The sequence below is a fragment of the Sprattus sprattus genome (assembly GCF_963457725.1).
Source record: "Sprattus sprattus genome assembly, contig: scaffold_127, whole genome shotgun sequence".
Taxonomy (NCBI): Eukaryota; Metazoa; Chordata; class Actinopteri; order Clupeiformes; family Clupeidae; genus Sprattus; species Sprattus sprattus.
Genome location: NW_027666763.1, coordinates 7,501 through 17,500, shown reverse-complemented (window position 1 = coordinate 17,500; position 10,000 = coordinate 7,501). Strand labels below are relative to the sequence as shown.

The 10,000-nt window shown below is 47.0% G+C and overlaps 1 protein-coding gene across 1 annotated transcript in view; it reads left to right on the top strand.

Annotated features, from left to right (window-relative positions):
- erfl1 (Ets2 repressor factor like 1) overlaps window positions 1-7,283 on the top strand; it is a gene marked incomplete at both ends in the record, with an annotated part of 10,254 nt that extends 2,971 nt beyond the window's left edge. Inside the window, 3 exons of the mRNA XM_080861018.1 lie at window positions 1,109-1,295; window positions 4,038-4,167; window positions 6,484-7,283. Of these exons, the coding sequence (XP_080717144.1) occupies window positions 1,109-1,295; window positions 4,038-4,167; window positions 6,484-7,283 (1,117 nt within the window). The remainder of the gene's footprint in view (window positions 1-1,108; window positions 1,296-4,037; window positions 4,168-6,483) is intronic.
- Between the last annotated feature and the right edge of the window lie 2,717 nt (window positions 7,284-10,000).

The following is a 10,000-nucleotide window of genomic DNA, read 5'->3' as shown; positions in this document are numbered from 1 at the left end:
CAGCTAAAGTCAATAAGGATTTCAGAATTAAGCCTATTAGAAATGGGCCCAAAGTACCAGGACCTAAATCAAGCCTTGTCCTTTTGGAGAAAAAAGAAAACTTTTTACCAACAACGTCAACAACAAACACAACAACAAACAACAACTGCAATTTCAGGCCAAAGTTGTCTTATCAAGAGCTTTGAACTTGGCCTTCTCCTTCTTACTCCCTTGTTTATGCAAATCATATGCAATCGCACTCCTCCCCTCCTCCCCTCCTCCCCTGCACCCCGTCCTCCCCGCACACCCCCCCCCCCCTCGCCCCCCTCGCCCCCCTCTGCCCTCTCAGTAATGGGCGCTGTCGCTCCTGTCTAATTGTTATGAATTGGCCAGGGCCATAATTAGCCTCGTTGATTAGCCTTGCTTAATTGCTCAATTAAGGGACAGCGAACAATTGCCACGCAAGGCAAAAGTGAACAAATAATGGGTGGTGGCAGGGTGCTCTGTGTGTGGGTGTGTGTATATACAGAGTGTGTGTGGGGGCGTGCGTGTGTGTGTGTGTGTGTGGCTGTGTGTGTGTGTGTGTGGGTTTATATACGGAATGTGTGTGTGTGTGGGTGGGTATGTGTATATGAAGTGTGTGTGTGTGTGTGTGTGTGTGTGTGTGTGTGTGTGTGTGTGTGTGTGTGTGTGTGTGTGTGTGTGTGTGTGTGTGTGTGTGAGTGTGTTTGTGTGTGTGTGTGTGTGTGTGAGAGACAGACCAGAGACTGAGGCCTCATAGATGTTATTAAGTGTTTTTCCTAAGGAAGCCCCATAGCCTCCTCTATAAGGTCAAATGTACGATAATCATTATAATATCTTCTTCTTCCTCTCTCTCTCTTTCTCTCTCTCCATCCCTCTCTATCTCTCTCTCTCTTTCTCTCTCATCCCTCTCTCTCCATCCCTCTCTCTCTCTCTCTCTCTCTCTTTCCATCCCTCTCTCCACCTGTCTCCTCTCACTCTCTCTCTCTCTCTCCATCCCTCTCTCCCTCTCTCTCTCTCTATCTCTCTCCATCCCTCTCTCCACCTGTCTCTATAAGGTCAAATGTACGATAATCATTATAATATCTTCTTCCTCCTCCCTGGTCAGGTACTACTACAACAAGCGCATTCTGCACAAGACAAAGGGCAAGCGCTTCACCTACAAGTTCAACTTCAGCAAGGTGGTGCTGGTCAACTACCCCCTGTTCGACATGGCAAGCTCTTCATTCCTGCTGGCCCAGAACCACTTCAACAGCGGATCAGCAGCCCCAGACTGCAGTCCTGTCACCCCCGAGGTACGAGACAGACACTTAGGTCCTGGTGTTACCCTCACACTGGGTACGAAACAGACAGTTAGGTCCTGGTGTTACCCCTCATGCTGGGTACGAAACAGACAGTTCGGTCCTGGTGTTACCCTCACACTTTGTACGAAACAGACACTTAGGTCCGGGTGGAACCCTCACGCTGTGACCAGTTAGGTCCTGGTTGAACCCTCACACTGTGACCAGTTAGGTCCTGGTTTAGACCTCACACTGTGACCAGTTAGGTCCTGGTTTAACCCTCACGCTGTGACCAGTTAGGTCCTGGTGTAACCCTCACAACTTGGTTACACTTGTTGTGGTTCCGTTCAGAATTGACTGGCCTGACAATAATGTTAATAATGTTTTTATAAACGTTTGATTTTTTTTTTTATGTATATTTCATAGTTTTAAGATCCCTCTTTAATGATGTTGTGCCGCTCGGTTTAATTCGAAAAAAGGGAAATTCACAAAATATTTGAACATACATACAGTATAACTAGTGCAAATATAAATATAAATGTATCTAAATATTTGTGGGGGGTTTTAACAATGTATTTAAAAATTAACAACATACATTTAAAATATAAATACAATATTCATAATATAATCTGTGATTTATGACGAAAATGTACATCTATTCATATCAACACCCAACTGACTGCATTAAATGTGGAATCTTTACAGCCTTTGACAGTCAGACACAACCGATGTTACAATGTTAAATCATTTAAATCTTACTATCATTTATTTTCTCCATTCAAGTACGTAGGGAGAAGGATGTCATACATCCTTGTGAGTTTAAGATAAATATAGAATAGATAGATAGACTATACACAAACAAAACGTCACAAAATAAATCACAACTTCTATGTATGTGTGTGTCTGAGTATGTGTATAGGCATGTGCATAGGCATGCTTTAGACTACAAACATCCTCGATAAGCGGATATGATAGAGTGGAAAGAACAGTCACTTAGTAGCAGTAACAGACTTAGTAGCATGTCTTTATATTCTCAACTTCAGTGACGTAGTATGCTCTTACATCTACATGTGCTTTTGATGCTAGTCTTGATTAAGACAGCCTGATATTCGTCCCTTGCTTAGACAAGAGGAATTCTTTACACCATTTTCCAGCTATATTTTATTAACTGTTTCTAATGGTGGTTTAGTAGGTATTGGTGTTCTGTCATTATTCACCTTGAGACACACATTCACTGAAATAATGTTTCTCTTAACGCCAGAGGCGGGCGATAAATAAAAATGTCCAGTTAAAGTAGACTAAGCAAAAGGGCTTTATTCAATGACAATACATATTTCAGGATTTTTTGATTAATCTCTTTTGTTTTTACAATGAAGGAATATTTCATTCTTAAACTGCAATAGCAGGATAGAGACCTTAGCAATTCCAGCCCCTCCTGGTATCATTTCGATGGGTTTCTGGGCTCCTATGCATTCTTAAGTGGTAGTCATGAAATTCAAAACGGATCCTGGGACCGAGGTGATAAAAGGGTAATGCAAAAGACGAAGGAGCGAAGGAGAAAGTCAGGAGACGGAGTTAAGTGTCCTTAAAACAAAAGAAAGACGTTATCCCTCCCTGACACCCTTGTCTTGGATGGCACATACTCATCCCCCGCCATCGATTGGATCTGAAAGAAATGAAAGTGGCGAAGGGGGTACTCCGGATCAATGCGGCGTAATTAATGCAGGTTTGTTAAGAGCAATCTAGATCACATAGCTTGGAAGTACAGTCCCGCCTTTCAAACTCGGCGCTGAGAAGTGACAGAATGTATTGATCTCCTCAGCGTGGAGGGAAAAAGAGACGAGATCTCCGCTGTCTGTCCCGTGGGAGTCCCGCGCGACGACTTTGCCGTTTCCTTTACTTGGCGCCGATCCTCCCTCCCACGTTTAAGCCTCCCTCGTCTCGTCGCTCACCTCCCCTTCAGGACGTTCCCGTTGACTCCTTGTCGGGGCACGGCTCTGTCTTTCTGCAGTCTGGGCTCAGATCATGGCAGGCCTTGACGCATGCAATGACAGGACGACTCAAAGCAGAACCCACCTTCCCACCGCAAGCGGTGAGACGCGCCGTGGTCGTTAATTCAGTTGCCTAAACTTCGCCCCGGCTTCTCGGGTGCTGAAGATCCCACCCACACGTGATATCAGCGTTCTGTTAAGATTTCCACCTGGTTTCCACCTCACCCGCTTGTGCCCACCCAGATCCTTGTCCGTTTTTTTGTGTCAGATTCAGACTATGACACATGCCGTATCCACAGAAAGCGTTTTGTGAACAGTAATTAATCACATTAACTACAGATAAGTGCACAGATAAAAACAAACTGAAATAATAACAGGCATACATGTGGGTATTTAATCTGTTCTTCCTTTTTTTGTTAGTTCCATTGAAATCATTGTCTTATACTGTGTGGCTTGGTGCACACCTTATGAATAATCTCCTTTTCTCTCTCTCTCTTTCGCTCTCTCCATCCCTCTCTATCTCTCTCTCTCTCTCTTTCTCTCTCATCCCTCTCTCTCCATCCCTCTCTCTCTCTCTCTTTCCATCCCTCTCTCCACCTGTCTCCTCTCACTCTCTCTCTCTCTCCATCCCTCTCTCTCTCTTTCCATCCCTCTCCACCTTCCTCCTCTCTCCATCCCTCTCTCTCTCGCTCTCTCTCCATCCCTCTCTCCCTCTCTCTCTCTCTATCTCTCTCTCCATCCCTCTCTCCACCTGTCTCCTCTCTAGGCCCTTCAGTCGCTGTTCCCCCGCCTGCCCGAGGCCAGCCGCGGCGGCTCTCTGTTTGACCGCACTGCAGGGGCCCCGGGACCCGAAGGGGACAAGCTACGCCTGGATGCCTTCCCTTTCCTGGGCTCCGGCGTGGGAGCGAGGGAGAGGAGAGAGGCTCTTCTGGAGAGGGTAGTTCCAGCCTTGGCGGCAGGTGAGGCAACCTTGGTATATTAGGTATATTTTTGGCCCCGGGAAGAGAAAAAAAGAAACTGAGAGAGACTGAGGGACAGAGAGAAAAGTGTGATTAACAGGGGAGACATGAGAGAGAGAGAAAAGAGAGAGAAAGAGAGAGGGAGAGGGACAGAGAGAAAAGTGTGTTTAACAGGGGAGACATTAGGGAGAGAGAAAAGAGAGAGAAAGAGAGAGGGAGAGGGACAGAGAGAAAAGTGTGTTTAACAGGGTAGACATGAGAGAGTGAGAGAAAGAGAGAGAGAGTGAGAGAAAGAGAGAGAGAGAGAGGGAGAGGGACAGAGAGAAAAGTGTGTTTAACAGGGGAGACATGAGAGAGAGAGAAAAGAGAGAGAAAGAGAGAGGGAGAGGGACAGAGAGAAAAGTGTGTTTAACAGGGTAGACATGAGAGAGTGAGAGAAAGAGAGAGAGAGTGAGAGAAAGAGAGAGAGAGAGAGGGAGAGGGACAGAGAGAAAAGTGTGTTTAACAGGGGAGACATGAGAGAGTGCGAGAGAGAGAGAGAGAGAGAGAGAGAAGAGAGAGAGAGAAAGAGAGAGAGAGAGAGAGAGGGGTAGAGAGAAAGAGAGAGAGAGAGAAAGAGAGGGGTAGAGAGAAAGAGAGAAAGAGAGAGAGAGAGAGGGGGAGAGAGAAAGACAGAGAGAGAGAGGGGTAGAGAGAAAGAGAGAGAGAGAGAAAGAGAGAGAGAGAGAGAGGGGTAGAGAGAAAGAGAGAGTGAGAGAAAGAGAAAGAGAGAGAGAGGGGTAGAGAGAGAGAAAGAGAAAGAGAGAGAGAGGGGTAGAGTTAATAGGTGAGAGACGGGAAGATGGCAGTCTGATGCTGGGATGTGGTTTCCATGTGAGTGCGGCAATTTAAATTTTCCTTGTCTCATTTTCAATCTGAGCTTGAACACTTTCCAGAGTTACAGCGTGTGCGTGTGTGTGTGTGTGTGTGTGTGTGTGTGTGTGTGTGTGTGTGTGTGTGTGTGTGTGTGTGTGTGTGTGTGTGTGTGTGTGTGTGCGTTGTCAGCAGGCTACACACCCTCGTATTCACTCCTTTGTCTCTGTGATCACTCTGTACAGTGAAGCAGTGTAGTTGAAGCATCACATGATAGTGTGTGTGTGTGTGTGTGTGTGTGTGAGTGAGTGTGTGCATGTGTGAGGTGTTGCGTTGCAACCTACAGCAACCTCCCCGCCACCCCCACCCCTGCCGTGCACACACACTCTATTTGTCCCCGGGTCCTGTTCCTCCCTCTCTCCCTTTTCTCCTTCCCATGCGCCCCCCCTGTCCTAATCCCTTCCCAGGCAGGAAGGCCCTAATTGAGGGTGCAGGCTTCAGTTTGTGGCCTGTGGGCGCCCATTACTGTGTTTTCATAAGCAAGTGAGGCCTGCCTGCCTGACTGATTCAATATTCATGTGTCTGCCAGCTACTCCAGGGCCAACACACAGAGAGAGAGACACACACACACACACACGCACACACACACACACACACAGAGAGACTGTACCACTGTCAAATTAGTCCTGCATAGCAAATAACAGAGGGGGAGAAGAGGGGGTGGGGGGAGAGAAGGAGTGAGAGAGTGGGAAAGAGAGAAGGAAAGAGAGAGGGAAAGAGAGAAGGAAAGAGAGAGGGAAAGAGAGAAGGAAAGAGAGAGGGAAAGAGAGAAGGAAAGAGAGAGAGGGAGAGAGAGAGGGAAAGAGAGAGGGTGAGAAGCAGGGAGGGAGGCGGAGAAGCAGAGACAGATGTGAGGGATGAGGATGAGGATGAGGAAGAGGAGAGAAGTCAGGAGGGTGGATGGGGAAGAGTTGTTTTGTACAGAGGGGAAAAACATGGCATCTACAGCATGCAGTATTACACAGTGTGAAGCACAGGCGCGCCCCCCCAACCTTCCACATACAGCAGGATTTCTGTGAAAATATATTTATTAGCTGCAACTTTCCCTTTTTTTTTTTTAGACTTGTTGATCTAGGTTGCGTCTGCATTCTGTGGTATTTTTAATAACGTTACACACTGCGATAAATGAACACGAAGTGAAATTATAATTAAACTGAATTCAGATTCCAGGTTTGAATCTTGCCCATAGTTAGCAGTGCTTTTATTGCTCTCTCTCATTAGCGCGGTGGAAGATGGAATAATGTAAATATAATCAGACGGATGTGTGTGTGTGTGTGTGTGTGTGTGTGTGTGTGTGACGAGACGTTCCTAACGCTGTCTCTCTCTCTCTCTTCCCTCCAGGGGCTCCTTGTTACTCCAAACCTCCGTCCCTGTTGGGTGCTTACCCCCGTAACCCTCCCTTCGACTACCCGTGGGGCTTTAACCCCTACCTCCCCGGGGCCTTCTCACTCAACAACTGCCCTAAACTGCCCCCTGGCTCCCTCTACCCCTCCCCCTTCTACCCCAACCCACTGCAGAGCAGCCTGGGCCAGCTGCCCCACCCGTTCTCCTCCCTCCTGCCCCCGGGGGGCGACACCGCAGAGGCGGCCTCAGCAGAGAGGGGCGGGACCCCGTCCGGAGGGACCAATGGCGTGGCGGCGGGAGGGCAGCAGCCCCCCCCGAGACTGTGCATCCCGCCCTACCCCGGGTCCCTGGGCCGAGCGGAGCTCCTGGGGGGGGAGAGGGAGCGAGGGGACCCCATCGTGCCCGGCGCTGGCGGGGCTCTTGGGCTGGGTTTGGGGCTCGGGCTGGGGCTGGGGATCGGAGGGATCGGCCTGGGCGGACGGCAGAGCCCCTCGGAGCGGCGCGGCGGCGGCGGCGGCGGCGGCGGCGGCGGTGTGAAGCAGGACCCGGAGTCCGACTCCGACCTGGAGATCACGGACCTGAGTGACTGCAGCTCTGACAACGAGACGGACTTCGGCCTGGCCAAGGGCCCGCCACGGCTGCTCGTCCGCTCGCACCACGGCAACGGCCTCGGCGTGAAGGCCGGCGCCATGCCACCCCTGTCCTCCCTGCCCCCGCCGCCGGCGTCCCCCCACCCCCTGAAGAGTCTGGTGCCCCTGACACCCTCACCGCCCTCCCTCCCTCCGACCCTGACCCCAGCCCTCCCTCGCTCCCTCTCTCCCTCCCTCTCTCCCTCCCTCTCTCCCTCTCTCTCTCCCTCCCTCTCTCCCTCCCGCACGCTGGTGGATCGTCACAGAGAGACAGAGACTCTCAAACTGGTCCACAGTCAATAGATTGTCCTCACGACTCTTGACATCTCCAACACCCCCTTCCTCTCTTTCTCTGACCTTTCTCTCTCTCCCTTTCTCTCCCTTTCTTTCCTTTTGCCTTTCTCACTTGCTTCCCCGTCATTTAAAAACATTATCTTTGGTTGACGTACCTGATTCCAGTTTGCACTTTTGACTATTTCTTCTGAGTTGCTTCCTCTCTCTCTCTCTCTCTCTCTGTGCAGTCTTGTCCTATATCTCTATTTTTGCTTCACCTTAGCATTAATTTCTTATTTTTTCAAAGTGATAAATCCCCCCCCCCCTCCACCCAAAAAAAACAACAAACCCAGTATTGGACCCTGTGGTACGCCCATGCATAATGCAAATGTAGCAAGCACTCGAAGCACCTTGAAATAACCTATGAAGTGAAGTAGTGAAGGTTGGATTGGACAGACGTTGCCTAACATTTTAAACGCGCAAAACATTTAATCAAATGAAGCCCGCCAGCCCGCCCACCAGCCAGCCAGCTATGGGAGCCATTCAGAGTGCTCCTAAACCATGTGGTTGCATTGCACATTGTACAGGGAATTCTCCTTACAACTCTCTGACTAACTCTCTCACTTGTTCAGTGGGTTCCACGTAATTTGGATCAAATCGACGGCTTAAGAAGCAGACAGAGGGCACCGTGGTGGCGTGGTGAATGTCTGGTTTCAGAGCGCTGCTGTGTAACACATCCCTGGCTGTGTGAGGCGACAGGAGACGCAATAAAGGCAACAACGAAAGCAGTATCAAAGTGACAGTGCTACATCGCTGCAATAAGACATCTGTCTGTAGTGTATGTGTTTTTTTATCAGGCAGTTTGGTGTTTTGAAACACTGTTAAACATTGCCACCTAGTGGCGTGTCATAGTTTCTGCAAGGGAGCGAGGGCAGGAACTAGGCTTGGGCCAGGAACCTTATTATTTCTCATATCCCTCATCCTGAGATGATTTTTCTGTTCTTACATTGTTTGTAATCGATTGATTACATTTAGATGTTTGAAGCTTTTATTTTATCTTGACATTTTTGTCACGCACCATTTTTTTTTAACGTCTACCTTGCATTGTGTGTGAACCAGTCCGTGAGTAGTTTTGTCTTGATAATTGACACAGAAATGGGGATAAAAATAGAGAGTGTACAAGTATCTAAGAATTTGTATCTATATTTCAATGTATATATTTTAATATTGTGTACATTGCATTTAATTATTATGTCTATTATATCAGATAGGTGTATTGATGTGATTCTGTATTTACATGAAAAAAACTAATATTTGGAAAAACAATAACTATTGGTGTATCATGAAATGATGTAACAAAACAGCAGAGCAAATGTGCTCTGATTTTTTTTTTAATTATTCTTTCTATTTATTTATTTATAATGCTGAAGACTGTGTTTGGACCCGAGAATAGTGGAATATTTCTTTCTCACCTCCTGCTAATTGTGCCCCTTGGTCGTTTGCTCCAGATGCTCTGGGAGAGACTACTGAGTTGAAACACGCTGCCAGCTTCGTTTACTTTGCTACCCGTCGTCCCCTTAGTACCGTGCCGTAATTAGTCAAATGTGAATAATATTGGTTGCTGCACATCCATTTGGAGAAAAAAAAATATGATTAAAAAAAATCAGTCAATCCTTGTTTCTTCGATAGCAGATAGCGAAGGTGGTGCATCAGTACTTTCAGTACTTCACCAGTTTGAATAAAACTCTGAGTATGGAATGAGGCAAAGCCCTGAGCACAATAAGGGTGGAATTTGTGAAGGGAAACTATTCAGGATCTGCATATCGCATATAAAATGTAATCCTCATTGTGACTCATTGCCACGACCGGTAGACTGAGAATACAGACACCCATCCCATTCCCTACACGTCCTTTATTGTACAGTATTGAGACATAAATGTAAATATACTTTTCTTTGTGTATTTGTGTGAACACATGAGAATAATTTTACCATGCAGTGAAATTATGAGTCTTCTGCCTTTTTGTTTGTTTAATTGTAAAGATGAAAAATGAAAAGGAACATTTAAAAAAAAAAAAAAAATACAAACGATATCTTCAAAAAGCAATAAAGGTTATTCTGGAGGTAGCTGACGTGTGTCTGACTCAATTGTGTATTGCGTGACCAAAAAAAAGCTCTCTGGTTTTAGTGACTAATGCAGGTGTTGATTAAGTGGAAAAACCTGATATCACACACACACCTTCAGAGGTGGGTGAGAACCTGGTATGTATTCTAATCCTGTTCAGTTTGGAACTATAGACAATCTGTCACTGGCAGACCACCTCTGGCTGTCTCAGTCTGCCTCTATAATAATAATAATAATAATAATAATATCTTTATTTTATATTGCGCTTTTTCAGATACCCAAAGTCGCAGATTACAGAGTCATAGGGGGGGGGGGGGGGTATTACAGACAGGGGGGACAACACAAGCATACACAGCACAGACAGAAAAAACAGAGTTATTGAGATGTAACAGGGGGTAGAAGTGTAGGCAGTCTATGTCAAACTCAAATACACAGAGGGCCGAAATAAAAAATAAGGGTGTAAGTTGAGGGCCGGACAGTGGGGCAAGC